The sequence below is a fragment of the Marmota flaviventris genome, chromosome 5, assembly GCF_047511675.1.
Source record: "Marmota flaviventris isolate mMarFla1 chromosome 5, mMarFla1.hap1, whole genome shotgun sequence".
In the NCBI taxonomy this organism is placed as follows: domain Eukaryota; kingdom Metazoa; phylum Chordata; class Mammalia; order Rodentia; family Sciuridae; genus Marmota; species Marmota flaviventris.
In genome coordinates, this window is record NC_092502.1 from 76,279,284 (window position 1) to 76,296,102 (window position 16,819).

The following is a 16,819-nucleotide window of genomic DNA, read 5'->3' on the forward strand; positions in this document are numbered from 1 at the left end:
AAGTAGGCCCAAATCTCTACCATGTCAGCTTAATAACTGGCTTCCTTAGTAAGACTCCTAACATGCAAGAAGTAAAAAATCAAGAATCAATAAATGAAATGGAATCAAACTAAAAATCTTCACAGCAAAGAAAACAACGTGAAGAGACTTTACAGAATGGGCAAAGAATCTTTACCACCAGCACCTCAGATAAAGTATTAATCTCCAGGATTTATAAAGAACTCAAAAAATATAACTTAAAAAAAAAAAAAAAAAAACCAAAGAACCCAATCAATAAATGAGCCAAGGAACTGAACAGACACTATACAGAAGTAATATGATCAGTCAACAAGTATATGAAAAACGTTCAACATCTCTACCAATTGGAGAAATGCAAATCAAAACTACACCAAGATTCCATCTCACTCCAGTCAGAATGGCAATTATCAAGAATACAAACAACAAAAAATGTTGGTGAGGATGTGGGGGAAAAGGTTTACTCATACATAGCTGGTGGGACTGCAAATTGCTGCAACCACTATGGAAAGCAGTATAGAGATTCCTCAGAAAATGTAGAATGGAACCACCATTTGATCCAGCTGTCCCATTCCTTGGTTTATACCCAAAGGACTTACTGTAGTGTCGCAACCACTTCAATGTTTATAGCAGCTCCATTCACAATAGCTAAACAATGGATCCAACCTAGGTATCCTTAAACAAATAGATAAAGAAAATGTGCCATATATTATAATATTTTATATTATATATATATATATATATATATATATATATATATATATATATATATATATATCACACACACTACAATAGTACTCTGTCTTACAGAATTAAGTTGTGACATTTGCTGGTAAAAGGATGGAACAGGAGAATATTTTATGAAGGAAAATAAACTAATCCCAAAGTACTAAATGCTGAATGTTTTCCGATACGAGAATGCTAATTCGCAGTAAGAGAGGTGAGGAGAATAATGGTGTTTTGGACTAAACAGAGGGAAGTGAAGGGAGAGAAGGGAGTATGGAGGTAGGAATGATAGTAAAATGAATCTGACATCGTTACATATGGCTATATGACAACATGACCTGTGTAACTCTACATCATGTACAACCAGAAGAGAAGTTATGCTCCATTTATGTGTCAAAATGCATTCTACTGCCATGTATAACTAGTCAGAATAAAAAAATTTAGATGGAAATACAATATGATCCATTTATTCCACTCTTAGTTTCCTAAGAAAAATCAAAGTGCATGTCCATACAAAGATGTGTATATCAATGTTCACATCAACTTCAGTGTAATAGCCCCAAACTGGAAACTCAAAAGTCCATTCAATAGCTGAATGAATAAACCATGGTTCATTTGTAGAATAGAAAGCTTTTTAACAAAAAAAAAAAATGGACTAATCAATTATGTTAAGTGGAAGAATCCAGACAAAGAGAACACTTGTTATATTATTCCACTTACATAAAGTTTGAAGAAAAGCCAACATATAGTTGGTTAACTACAGTGGTTAACTACAATGAGCACAGAAAGGATTAGAGGAAGGACTTACAAAGTATGAGAAAATGTAGGGACAATTGATGTGTTCATTTCCTTGATTGTGGTAATGTTTCAAAGATATAAACAAATGTTAATACATATATACTACATGCATATTATGGATAATTGACATACAATTAAGCATAAGGCTGTTTTTAAAAAGGAACCAAAATTTAGGGTTATGAAAAATTAAGGTATTTGACAGATGTTTTCTCAAAAATGGACACTGAACATTAAAAGGAAAAACAATGACAGTTTTTGTTGCCAGTGATAAAATTTAAGCTTTCCAATAGAAATCCAAAGTTTAGGATGCATTTATTTGCTACCAAGAGCAGGTCAATGCTGAGACAACTTTCTGATGTTGGTTGTGACATTAATGAATAGGATCTTTTGATACTGTGTCACTATTTGAAAGGTCTAAATTGCCTTATGACCTGATATTTTCCAAATGATCAAAGCATGATGCTATAAAATCATGCATGGGTAAAAGATATATTTAAATTTCATGATCAACCAATGAACTCAGGGAGTATGAAAAGTTCACTGATGTGTTTCAGATTCTACAATGCAGCTAGCCTTTAAGAAAATTTAGCAAAATCTGTGGTTGGCAGAATTGGAGAATGGCTCCCAAACAGTCCCCACCCCTATACCTGGATCCTGTGATTATGAAAACATGCCACTCTCAGTTATGTTCTGTCACATGTCACAGTTGTACTTAAATCAGGCTTATCTGGGTAGATGTGATCTAACTATATGAGCCCTTTTAAGAGCAGAGAATATTGTCCAGATGGTAACAGAAGCTGAAGTCACAAAAATCAAAAACATTTGAGGGATTTGATATGCCAGTGCTGGCTTTGAAGATGCAGAGACCATGTGAAAAGAAATGTAGGCAATCTTATGAAGCTAAGAGATACCCCAGCTGACAAGAAGTGAAGAAAAGGGAACCCCAGACTGATAGCTGCAAGGCATAGGATTATGCCAACAATTGAAGGAGAATGGCAATGGGTTTTTTTTCCCCAGAGCCTCCAGATAAGAGCTTCATCTGACACTTTGATTTTGGCTTTCTGAGGCACTGGGAATTCAGTCAAGGCTGCCTTCACTTTTTTTTTTTTTTTTTTTTTGGTGGGGGTAGGGGGTGGATGAGAGGTACTAGGAATTAAACCCAACCTACCACTGAGCTATATCCCCAACCCCTTTTGAAACAGAGTCTAAGTGGTTAAGAGCCTCATTTCCTTCCTGAGGCTGGCCTTGATCTTGCGATTTTCCTGACTCAGCCACCTGAATTGCTGGGATTACCGTGTGAGCCACTGCATTCAGCTCTGCCTTAACTTCTAACCCCACACTACTGTGAAGTAAAAAATTGGTGTTGTTTTAATCTTCTAGACAGTGATAATTTGTCATCCAGCAATAAATAGCTAATACATTTACTTTAAATCAAAACAAGTTTGGATCCAACTTTTTCACTATTTTTACCCTCCTTCAAATGATTCTTACACTGAGTCCAGAGTCATTTATTCATCAATGTTTGTTAAAAATAAAACCACCTAATCCTTACATAAGTGATTATAATGTAAAGTATGTAAACAAACAAAATGGAATACACTATAGCCAGTAAAATGAAGGTAAAAGTAGTTTATGCCTAACAAAACATTAAAACTGATCCAAATTGTATTTATGAGAGAAAAAAGCAAGATCTAATAGTGTTAGAATGATTTCTTCTTATGATTTAACTTGAAGGATTATCTAAAGGATTGCATAAAAGTCAAGGTACCTATATTAAACATCATTCTGTAAAAATAATTAAAAATCTATAAATGGCCAACAAGTTTTTGGGATATAAGTAGGTTTTTCAGTGAAAAGCTTTAATTTAGAATTTTTTACTTTTCATTACATTTTAAAATAAATTTGAGAAGTATTAACACAAGTTACTTGTCTGTGTCTGAATAAACATTTGCCTGGGTTTCATACAAAACTTTCTTCTTCAATTTACTTAAACTTGCCATCATGAATTTGCATCCTTGCTACTTTTAAGTATCCATGATAAGGTCATTTGCCTTTCCTCATTAAGTCCCCCCACCTTGCTTCTCATAAGGCATTTCTTATTCACTAGGGGCTTCATTTGCACCTATATGAATGTTAATGTGTACGTATAACATTCATGTCCTAATTTAATTATACACTATCCACTGTTTTTAAATTTTTATACTGTATCTTTCATCTTTTCACAGTACTGAAATTTGTATTAAGATCATAAGTAGTACAAATCATTCCAACATACAATGGACCTGAAACAATACCATGCTGATTAGGATACAGATGATGATTTTTGTGTTCATAGTTATATAGTAACATTGTGAATATTCCAATAGCAGGTAAAGTAGTATGATAAAATGGGACCAATAAGCTTAAAGAGTAGAACAATTATGTAGACAATAATGTAACTTGCCCATTAAATACTAAATACTAAATGTATTTTAATGGAAATAACAAATAGTTTCACATTCCTTTAAATGTCTTCTTTTAAAATTAGTAATTGTTACAAGTAAAACTTAAAAAGGCAAATACTTTTCATGATTAAATATCGTACTTATAAATCTTATCAAGATCAAATTTTACCTCTGATTGGATTATCAGAAAGATGGATAATGAGAAAAACTTAAAAACACACCATCAGTTTGAGACTTTTCTTGTCCCAAGTTGTTAACCAGAAGACCAGGAGGCATTGAAAGTCACCAGAAAGAAATACAAGAAGTTACTAAATAGTGCACATTTTTGTTTGTCCACATGTGAAAGAAGTTCACGGTTCATAAGTGATCCAAAGATCAAAGAGGATATGTGGAGATGCACTTGGAAAACGATACACAAGAAGATATATAAGAAGTGCTATCCTTGCTATAAAGTCACACTAAGGAGACGTTTTTCTACACAGCTTTCTACACATAAACATACTACTGAATTCCATACTACACTGTTGTAAATCTGTCTCAAAAAAAAAAATTTGGCTGACATTTTCAAAAAACAGCAAAGTGTAATAGCCTATAAAACGTTCAGTATATGTACAAGTTCTTTGTTATAGGGAAAATGTTTCACAAAATCCTTGGAAACATTACAAGGAGAAATTAAAGAGACTGCACATAAAAAAAGTAATAAAACATAACATTAAAATGTCATTGTGCAAATTTCTCAAATCATTACCTGGAACCAGTTCCATAATGATGTAGACAGGTTGTCTTTGTGTGCAAACTCCTATGAGTTTGACAATATTGGGATGATCATATTGCTTGAGAATTCTGGATTAGAGAAAATTATTATTGTCATTTAAATATAAGTGAATGCTTTAGTCATTAATACTTTATTTTTAAATTGTGTGCACAAAATTGTTTAATCACAATTCAATTTTAAAATGTCAATACAACCTCTAATTATAAATAAGATGTAATAAACAAGTATTCATAAATATTAACAAAATATAGAGGCAAGTAGGTCAATTCACCTTAATTGAATTAAATAGCAACTTAAATATTATCTCCTCTGAATGAGTAAAATTATGCTAAATAGGAATAATCTAGTTTAAAAGATGTAGAATTCCTTCTATGTATCTGATTTTAGTACCATCACCAAAAAAACCACACACACACACACACACACACACACACACACCTAATTTGTAAATGCTACAGAGATCATTACACTTAAATTTAAATACTTAGAATCATGATCAATTAAAAAATGGTAGGACACAAAAACATTGATAAATTTGGCAAGATGTTAAAAAATCATTGAGTAACATACTAAAGCTGAAGCAGAATAGAGTTAATTTGGTAAAGAGAAAATTTCATCAAAGTCTATAGGAATAACATAGGCTCATCCATAGGATTCAAAGTATGAGCTAAAAATGGATTACATATCTTTAGAACCTTGTCTGCCCCGATTATGTCTTTTACATCCAGATTTTATCCACTGATAATTTTAAATTTGCTCCTATTTGAAAATTGCAGTATTCTTTCCTAGGATGAAAGAACTTTGGGGGAAAAAAGTGTTTCGTGTGTATACTGCTAAAGCAGGATATATTATATATTTTAGACTTAAAATATATAATTTACAAATAAAAAACAGACTACAAAGAATTCTAGAGATCAAGAAAAAATATTACCATTAACTTTGAGATTATAATTTATACTAGAAATTAAAAAGGAAATTTCAACAATATTCAATTTCAAAATATTGTTTCTTAAGTTAGAAGCTGCTTGGTAAAGAAATTGCAAACAATAGCTACTATGAACTCTGTAGTATTAGATAACTAAATAGATTTAGAACCCATTAAAGGACACTAAAAAGTTTGAATGAATAAACTTTTTCATTTTTAAAACTTTCTAATTTTACTTTAAAAGAAGAAATTAAGGGGCTGGGGCTCAGTGATAGCACACTTGCCAGCCATGTGTGAGGCACTGGGTTCAATTCTTAGCACCGAATATACATAAAATAAAGGTCTAACAACAACTAAAAATTAAAAAAAAAAAAAAAAGAAATCAAGCTCTTCACTGTGCAACAATTATGCTAGAATGAAATTTAAGTTTTTTGAAAATGTTAAAACAGCCTTTTTACCTTAAGAATACCTATGAACAGCCATAAAATAATGAGGCTATGAATTTCAATTTTAAGAGCACAGAGTTTATCTTTTATTAGAAATTCAGACAAAAGGCTCTCCAAATTTTTCTATGGATAATATATAACAAATGTATCCAACTATTTTTATCCATTGCCAAGACCATTCATTTTTAGATGATGAATGAAAAAATGTACATCAAAATGATCCATGTCATGAGACAGTTTTCTCCTTGCCATCTATTCTCTATTCATATACCACAAAAAAATCTATGGATCTATGTATTCTTTCCCATCATCCATTCACTATTCATTCATCTTCCATCCATATCTCCATCTAGTTTATTCTGTCCAAGTTACCTATTTGTCTTTTATTGTATATGCTGAATTTAACCATTAATAGAATAGTTTTAACTATTTGTTATACAGGGATAGTAAGGTAGAACATTAAATTTTAGCTCATAGGAAAAAATAAATAAAAACAATGTGTACACTTTTAACAAATGCCAGACACTAAACTGAAAAATTTCAGGTTCTCAGAAAGGAAAGCTAGTAACTAGTAAAAGAGAATCAACTCAATATCCAAGGAGAGTAGGATATATAATTATATATCATAAGTATCTTAAGCATATGACACAGTAATATTTTTGTTCTAAAGATAATCACATTGCATGTAGACATATCTAGGTGAATGTATGATAAACACAAAAACATTGCTATATTTAAAAGAAGCACAGAATACCCACTGCTTTTAAATACCTGTCTTGTTATGATTGCCTATCAACATATAGTCTACCTTAAAAAAAACAAATTGTTTCCTCATTATAAAAGTGCTTACTTACGAGGGTTCTGAAAGTGCTTATTTCTACTTCAACAAGTCACAATTTAAGATACCTTCAAACTTGCATTTTGATTATAAATGCACTATAATGAATAAGTACGTTACAGTGAATTAAAATGCATATTTATATTATTTTAGAGAACTCACTTGGCTTCTTGTAAAAATTTTATTTTCAATTCCTGAGGAAGATCTTCTTTACATGTTTTAACAGCAACATTAGTTTTATCCTTCAATGTGCCCTTATATACTTCACCAAAATTTCCCTGAAAATACAAATTGTTTGAGATGTATGACAGCATATAAATCTTTATTAAATGTAAGGAAAAGATGTTTAAATATAAGGAAAACATAAAATGGGGCAGTTTGAGTTAATCAATTTACTCTGCTAACTTTGTTATTCTCGCAAGTATTTTCACCACAACTATCAGATTAGTATATAGAAGACAGAACAGACAAGATATTAATATACATTATTCCTGCTGGGCCTTTACTTACCTGATTCTAAAGCACTTATCTTCAACTTGTCTTAAATTTATCATCCAAGACTCTTCCTGGCTAAACTACTTTCTTCAATTACTAGATCTTTCATTCTCCATGTAAGCACTCAGTTCCTGCCTCTACAATACCTTTGTCTTCCCCTTTCATCTCAGAAAGGTTACCCATAATCAGGATCTTGATCTTGTCATCTTAAATTGCTCACTCTTCCAAACCATCTACCTTAGCACAGCCAGGTTAACCTTTGCTAGAGAAAACTGATTGTACTACTACCTTGCTCGATATCCATCCTTCAATCACTATTACTTTCTTAGCTGCCAACTGCACAGTATAGCCTCTAAATGCTACCTGTGTTCTAAACACAAATACTTAGTAATCAGAGAATGTGCGCCATGGTTTTACTACATTCCTACCCTTTATGAAAACCCCCAACCTCCAATGAAAAAATGCTACCTAAGCTTAAGTCCACTTCCTACGGCTCCCTCCTTCATGAAGGCTTTGTTATCTTTCCTCTGTTATGTCTCCTGTTCCTGAGCACTCATCATTCCATTGTCCCTTTGTATTTTCCTAATGGTTTCTGCTTTACATAACAGGTCTTGGTCCCCATTGAGCACTGGAAAAATTTTAAACATTCATTTGACAAATGCTACCCAGACAACTTCATAGGACAGCCTTCACTCCCTACCATGAAATGAACAAAACTTCATGTCTGCTATTGGACTTACATCCATAGGACAGGTCTCACTATACTTCTTGTCTTTATGTCAATCATAAGATCATGGCCCAGGGTCAATCTTCATTTCCTCCTCTCGAATTTTACACACTTCCATTTAATCCTTGTTTCTCTCCTATAGCCAATTTCCACTGTGCCTTCTGAAATTCATAGGATATCATCAAAATATCCTCAACTTACCCTACAATCATTCCTTTTACCTTATTCTAATAGAAGCCTGTTTCTTACCTGAAAACTACCAAGTGATGAAGAGCTTGCCTTTTTCCTCTAAATAATACCTTCTCCACTACCCCCATATAATTCTACCACTGCCTCAATTTCACATTTTGCTCTGCAGAGAATCAAATCCAGGACTGACAAATGCTAGGCAAGCACACTACTCACTGAGCTACTCTCCCAGGATAATCTGTTAATCCTAAATATCACCGACATAACAACTATGACATTTGTATCTCTGACACAGACATCTCTTTCAAACTGCAGACTTTATACCAATTGTCTTTTATTGTCTCCACGTGAAAGTCTGTAGACAAACTCAATATATTCAAAATGGAACACCTCATGTTGTTCCCTCAACCTGGTACATTTACAGCTGACATCTTTTAAACCTCAGAGTCCATCAGCAATTCAATTATATAGATATATTCAATTATATCTAGAACTCACCACTTCTCATCACCTCTCAGCCACCACGCTGTTGTTGCGTCATCTCCTCCTAAATTGTGTACAACTGCCTTTCAACTTTGAAACTATTTTTAACAGTGACCCTTTTAAAAAAAGATTATTCCACTTCTCCACACAAAATTGTTCACTATCTCATCATTTCATTCATGATCAGAGCCAAAGTAATTACAATGGCTTACAGGGTCCTAATGATCTGTACTCTCATCATCTCAGATTTTCCGTTCTATTACATTTCCCCTTCTTTACTCAGTTACACCCAAACTTCTTCCCTTCTCCCTCTCAAACCCCCTGTACTTTATTGGTCTCCCTTCTATTTTCAAGAGATCCCTTTTTAAATTTTTTTCCCCAGCAACCCTCTTTCTCTTCCATGTGAGCAGTCATTAGAGTTTTGACTTTATGTTTGGCTTATTTCATGTAGCATTATATTCACCAGTTCCATCCATTTACCAGAAAGTGACATGATTTCATTCTTTATGACTTAATAAAACTCCACTGTGATTATACCATATATTGTTTATCCATTCTTTCATTGATGGATACATAGGCTGGTCCCATAACAGGGCTAATGTGAATTGCACTGCTATGAACACTGAAATGCATAATGAATTCCACTATTATATGTAATTACCATGAACCAATAGAAAATAATGAATAAATAAATCAGCACATGAAGTGAATGCTTAAGTGACAAAACTCTTATGGGCAGTTGGGGATATAGTACAGGTCTTAGGTTTCAGAGCCACCACTGAGCGGGAAAAAAAAAAAAACCTTTTGAAGAAAGTAAATCTTCATAAACTTAGTGTTATGGTTTGAATGTAAGTATTCCACCAAAATACATATGCTGGAACTTAACCCTGAAGGTTAAGAGATGAGGTTTTGGGAGATAACTTAGCCTTGAGGCATCTTTCACCACAGATGATATTCTTACTCAAATAAAAGTGCTTGAGGTGGGAAAGAAGGTAGTGTCAATAAATGAAAAGTTACGCTCTTATGTTAAAAAATATTAAATAAAGTGAAGCTATATAGAGTCTCTTCAAGTATTATAAAAATTGATTAAATTTAGCCAAGCATGGTGGCACATTCCTGTAATTCCAGTGGTTGGGAGGCTGAGGCAGGAGGATTATAAGTTCAAAGCCAGCCTCAGCAAAAGTAAGACGCTGAGCAACCCGCTGAGACCCTGTCTCTAAATAAAATACAAAACAGGGCTTGGGGTATGTCTGTGGTCAGGTACTTCTGTGCCAGAGTTCAATCCCTGGCAAGCCCCCCAACTTGCGCCCCCCCAACAATTGATTAAATTTATTGAGACTGACATGCCATTTTCTAGTCATCAAGAAAGTAACCTTAAAGTAGCTTTACTAAGAAGCTAAATTCTCCTTGATAAGCCAAATCTTATAACTTAAAAACAACTGAAATTTTTTTCTTTAACTGAAAATATTTTTCCATAGTACTAAAAAATCTGTCCAACATAATCTATTTCATTAAGTACTTTAGTTTTAAAATTTAATTGAATTTTCATGGAAATTCATTTCTTGGTAATATTTTTGTCCTGATCACTACTATTGAGTATGGTAATAGAAAGAAGGAATGTTTCCTAAGGAATTAAGAGAGTGTCAGAGTAAATGAACATTATTTTAACTTGAGGTACTTTAGAATTTAAATAAGTTCATTAGCAGCTATACAAATATGATCTCTAACCACAATTTGATGCTTTCACATGGAAAAGTTTTTAAAATAAAAAACATTCTGTAAAGTAGGCTTTCAATAAGGAATTACTTTCTAAATATACAACAGACAAATAAATAGGGGGACCAGTTAGTTCATCAAGTTTACATGTGAATAAAATAATAAATGATTGCTTACTGCTTTTTTTATTTAAAATACTTAGTTTGAATTAAATCTAATACTAATCACTAATAAATCATGATAGTTTACCAAAATATCTGGATTTTATATTATTTTCATGGTACTCCATAAACAACTCAAACTTTCATATGGAGACATTCATAATTAAGATAGTGACAAATTAATCTTTATCCATCGGAAGTCAATTATAAATTAATAAAATTTCAGTCCATTTAATTATCAAATGTCCATTTTTATTATTAGACATAATTTATCATGGCCTCCAAGTTAGGAAAGGCTTCCAACTAGTTTGGAAGAAAAGGAACTTCACTATATAAAACTGCCCTCTGACCACTACTAGAGCTAATTAAAAATGAATATGTTGAAACATGTGTCTTGTCTACATTACTTTTAGATAAAAAAAACATGTCCAGTGTTCTAAACAAGTCCTGAAATCAAAGAAGCAGTACCTTACTTTTTCTGAACTATTATTACATACAGCCAGAAACAAAATAAGATTATTAGGCTTTTGTTTAAACTTTTATTCCCTAATAGTTTAATTCCCTAATTCTTTTCAAATCTCATCTCAGTAGTTTTGGTTTTATTATATGGTAATAAAATCATTATGGCTCAGACTTTCCAGGGGAAAACATACTATTTTTAAAAGATAGGAATATTGTGGTTCGATCCCACCCAGGGACGTGCTTGCTCCTGGTTTTTAAATACTTTGATCCTTTCTTGAAATTGCATGGAAATAGGAAATTGCATGGAAATGGAAGGAGACCCTCAGGGTTATACAAAATTACATACAAGAGGAAGTGAGGGGAAAGGGAAAATACAAGGGGGAGAAATGAATGACAGTAGAGGGAGTAGAGAGAGAAGAGGGGAGGGGAGGGGAGGTGGGATAGTAGAGGATTGGAAAGGCAGCAGAATACAACAGACACTAGTATGGCAATATGTAAATCAACGGACTTGTAACTGATGTGATTCTGCAATCTGTATACGGGGTAAAAATGGGAGTTTATAACCCACTTGAATCAAAGTGTGAAATATGATATATCAAGAACTATATAATGTTTTGAACAACCAACAACAAAAATTTAAAAAAAAAGAAAAAAAAAAAGATAGGAATCATCCATAACCCTTTCAAATAGTTACATGTCTATTTCAGTGAAAATCATAGTCTTAACTACAGATGTTTCATTATTGTTCCTCAGAATTAAGGTACAAGAAAAACTTCGAAGGAAAAAAAATCTGCAGTGTTCACTCTTAAGGGTTTTTTTTTGGGGGGGTGGGGGTTGGGGGGGGGGTGGTATTTAGTTTAGTTGTTTACATACCTTGCCTAGTAATTCACCCAATGCGACATCTTCATGATTGAGAATCCATTTCTTATCCTATGGGGGGAAAAAAAAAAGTCATTCTAGTCATTTAGTCCAAGCAAGAGTGTATTTCCTATAGGATGCATTTGAAGCAGTGGAAAATGTACCAAAAAGGATACTTTATTTATACCATTCAATCAACCTCACACTAAGAAGTTATAAGCTCAAGATGTTGTAAAACAGATTTAAGAAATGTTGCTACACAATAGTATATTAAAATCTGCACTGTAGCTGACTTCCCTCAGAAATTTCTGGCTTCAAAAAGATAATATCCCTGTAACTATAAAAGCATGTACTTTCCACCTGCTACCAAGGGTTGGCTACGCTATTATTCTTTCCAAAAACAGTTGTGTTGTAAGTACATGAAGGAGTTCTATTTTACAATGTAAAATTTCCAATTCTTAGAGAATTATTTTTCTATACAATCCATATTAAGAGATTTAAAAAAAAAAAAGACATAATTTAGAGTTACACCTTTCGATGGCACTGCATGTAGTCCCCTATCTTTCCCAAGTAATTTCCTGTGGCATAATAAAGCAACCAACATCAATTGCAATATAACTAGGATACACAAGATCAGTGATGCAAGTATGCCATTATAAAAAAGCATCCCATTATCTGATCTGAAGAACCAATTACTACTTAGGGAATATTTCATCATTTAAAATGTCTTAGCTATTAAACCACACTCAGGGAGGAAGAAGATGGCGGCGAGGGGAGTGCATTGCGCCCGTGTGCCGCGTCACTGTGTGGGAGTATGACGAGTCAGGACGGCTAAAGGCTATCTTGTTAGGAATTTCCAGCAATAGTGGGGTGCTCCGGAACCTGGAGGAAGGATTTCCATCGCACAAGGATCGGCTACGGGGACTCAAACGCGAGAGGTTTGTCGCACGGAGGGTAACACTGCTTATTCAGCAAATCGCCCCGTGGCTAGAGTCTGCAGCGCGCACTGGGAAACGAGGAGATAGCGGCGCAGGGATACAGCGCTGCAGTTTCTGCCAGCCGTGCAAGCGCCGTACTCAGTGCTGAATTCTGGGTTTGAGATGGGGGAAGGAAGCGGTCCATTTCGGTTCTCCACACCGGTCAGACCACAGAGGAGGCCAGCGGCCACCATATTGGAGAGCTGACGTCACCATCCCTGTTTTCGACTGACCGCAGCTCATTCAGCCATAGAACAGGTAATTTCAGGCTGCCATTCGCCTGCAGCTTGCAGACAGATTACTCAGGCTCAGTGCCTGAGTGCTTCTTGGAGCCTGCTCTTATCAGAGCATACACCGAGCACGGAGCGGCCAAGTTCCGGCTCCCAGAGCTGCCCTGGCCCAGGGCTAAGGAGCCCGCAGAAACTGCTGCTTGGAGCCTGCTCTCATCAGAGCATACACCGAGCACGGAGCGGCCGAGTTCCAGCTGCCGGAACTGCCCTGGCCCAGGGCTAAGGAGCCCGCGGAAACTGCTTCTCGGTCCGAGTCCTGCTGAGGACCGATCAGGAATCACCCGTTGCTTTGGTTATCCGGCAAAGGGAACGGAATGCTACTATTTGCATAGGATACCAACATGGCAGAGATCTGATGTCTGCAGAAAGCGGCGGAGGAGAGAACTTCATCAATACCAGCGGCAACAGAAACAGTTGGTCTCCTGGTAGGGGGGGTGAGGCACAGACACCCGAGTCTCTCTCGATTTGTCGTCGAGCCAGAGGGTAGAAGCCGGGCCGCCGCCCGCGCCCGGAGCAGGCCCAGCGGCTCGCCGGCGTGGTGGTCGCGTGACCCCAATTGGAGAGGGGGCGGGGCGGAGCCGCCACCCGCACCCGCAAGGTGGGCAGACCGCGACCCAGTGGTACACGGGCGTGGTAGGAGGGGCAGAGCAGAGCCGCCACCCGTGCCCGAAAGGTGGGCAGACCTGCGACCGACCAGCAGGACAGGCCCAGTGGCCTGCCGGTGCGACAGACACGTTACACCATTTGGAGTAGGGGCAGAACAGATCCGCTGCCCGTGCCCGCAAGGTAGGCAGACCTGCAACCGACCGGTGGAACAGACCCAGCGGCCTGCAGGGGTGGTAGGCACGTCACCCCAATTGGAGTAGGAACAGAACAGAGCCTTCGCCCGCGTCCGGAACAGGCCCAGCGGTCCGCGGGTGTGGTAGACAAGTCACACCAATTGGAGGGGGGGCAGAGCAGAGCCGCCGCCCGCGCCTGCAGGGTAGGCAGACCTGCAACTGACCGGCGGATCGGGCCCGGTGGCCTGCCAGCGTGGTACACTCGTCACCCCAATTGGAGTAGGGGCAGACCAGAGCCGCCGCCCGCGCCCAGAACAGGCCCAGTGACCTGCCGGCGTGGTAGTCACGACACTCCAATTGGAGTAAGGAGAGAGCAGAGCCGCCGCCCGCGCCTGCAAGGTAGGCAGACCGCCGCCCGCGCCTGCAAGGGAGACTTTTCAACTATACAAGAGCAATATAAATATATAGGAGAAAAAAACATTTCAAAAACACAACAGTTTCACCAAGCAGAAAGAAACGCAAGCAGTATGAAAAGACAAGGAAAGAAAGGACCACAAGCAATGCAGGTCAACTCAACTTTAGAAGAGGTAACAGCTGCAGCAGATGGAATGTCAGATAAAGAATTCAGGATATACATGCTTCAGATGATCTGGAGTATCAAGGAAGACATTAGACAGCAAAATCAGACAATGAAAGATCACTTCGACAATGAATTACATAAACAAATCCAGGAAGCAAAAGATCAACTATACAGGGAGATAGAGGTTATAAAAAACAAACAAACAGAAATCCTAGAAATGCAGGAAGCAATAAACCAACTTAAAAACTCAATGGAGAATACTACCAGCAGAGTAGAACACTTAGAAGATAGAACATCAGACAATGAAGACAAAGTATTTCAACTTGAAAAGAACATAGACAGCTCAGCAAGACTGTTAAGAAACCATGAGCAGAACATCCAAGAAATATGGGATAACATTAAGAGACCAAACTTAAGAGTCATTGGGATACAGGAAGGGACAGAGTTTCAAACCAAAGGAATGAGCAATCTATTCAATGAAATAATACGAGAAAACTTCCCAGACTTGAAGAATGAGACAGAATCCCAAATCCTAGAAGCCTACAGGACGCCGAATGTGCAAAATCATAAGAGATCCACACCTAGACACATTATAATGAAGATGCCCAACATACAGAATAAGGAGAGAATTTTAAAAGCTACAAGAGAAAGGAAGCAGATCACATTTAGGGGTAAGCCAATCAGGACAACAGCTGATCTTTCAACACAGACTCTGAAAGCTAGAAGATCCTGGAATAACATATTTCAAACACTGAAAGAAAATGGGTTCCAACCAAGAATTGTGTATCCAGCGAAATTAAGCTTCAGGATGGAAGATGAAATTAAAACCTTCCACGATAAACAAAAGTTAAAAGAATTTGCAGCTAGAAAACCATCTCTTCAAAACATCCTTGGCAAAACATTACGGGAAGAGGAAATGGAAAATAACAATGAAAACCAACAGTGGGAGGTAGGACAGTAAAGGGGGGAAAAATAATCAAAGAGGAAAACAAACCATGTTTAGTAACATAAATAAATATGGCTGGAAGAACAACCCATATCTCAATAATAACCCTAAATGTTAATGGCTTAAACTCACCAAGAGACACAGGCTAGCAGAATGGATCACAAAACAAGACCCAACAATATGCTGCCTACAGGAGACGCATTTGATAGGAAAAGACATACATAGGCTGAAGGTGAAAGGTTGGGAAAAATCATATCACTCATATGGACTTCGGAAACAAGCAGGAGTGTCCATACTCATATCAAATAAAATAGATTTCAAGCCAAAGTTAATCAAAAGGGATAAAGAGGGACACTACATACTGCTTAAGGGAACCATACACCAACAAGACATAACAATCATAAATATATATGCCCCAAACAATGGTGCAGCTATGTTCACCAAACAAACTCTTCTCAAGTTCAAGAGTCTAATAGACCACCATACCATAATCATGGGAGACTTCAACACACCTCTCTCGCCACTGGACAGATCTTCCAAACAAAAGTTGAATAAGGAAACTATAGAACTCAATAACACAATTAATAACCTAGACTTAATTGACATATATAGAATATACCACCCAACATCAAGCAGTTACACTTTTTTCTCAGCAGCACATGGATCCTTCTCAAAAATAGATCATATATTATGTCACAGGGAAACTCTTCGACAATATAAAGGAGTAGAGATAATACCATGCATCCTATCTGATCATAATGGAACTGAAAATCGACGATAAAAGAAGGAAGGAAAAAGCATACATCACTTGGAGAATGAACAATAGGTTACTGAATGATCAATGGGTTATAGAAGACATCAAGGAGGAAATTAAAAAATTCTTAGAGATTAATGAAAACACAGACACAACATATCGGAATCTATGGGACACATTGAAAGCAGTTCTAAGAGGAAAACTCATTGCTTGGAGTTCATTCCTTAAAAAAAGAAAAAAACCAACAAATAAATGATCTCATAATTCATCTCAAAATCCTAGAAAAAAAGAGCAAACACAAGCAAAAGAAGTAGAAGGCAAGAAATAATTAAAATCAGAGCTGAAATTAATGAAATCGAAACAAAAGAAACAATTGAAAAAATTGACAAAACTTAAAGTTGGTTCTTTGAAAAAATAAACAAAATCGACAGACCC

General features: G+C 36.3%; 1 protein-coding gene across 4 annotated transcripts in view; it reads right to left on the reverse strand.

Moving 5' to 3' along the window:
- The window catches only part of Fer (FER tyrosine kinase), a 438,465-nt gene that overhangs the window by 155,195 nt on the left and 266,451 nt on the right, over window positions 1-16,819 (reverse strand). For all 4 annotated transcript variants that reach the window (XM_071612350.1, XM_071612351.1, XM_071612352.1 and 1 more), the window contains 3 exons: window positions 12,074-12,130; window positions 7,130-7,245; window positions 4,732-4,826 (listed from right to left, as the gene is read on the reverse strand). In XM_071612350.1, coding sequence (XP_071468451.1) covers window positions 4,732-4,826; window positions 7,130-7,245; window positions 12,074-12,130 — 268 coding nt within the window. The remainder of the gene's footprint in view (window positions 1-4,731; window positions 4,827-7,129; window positions 7,246-12,073; window positions 12,131-16,819) is intronic.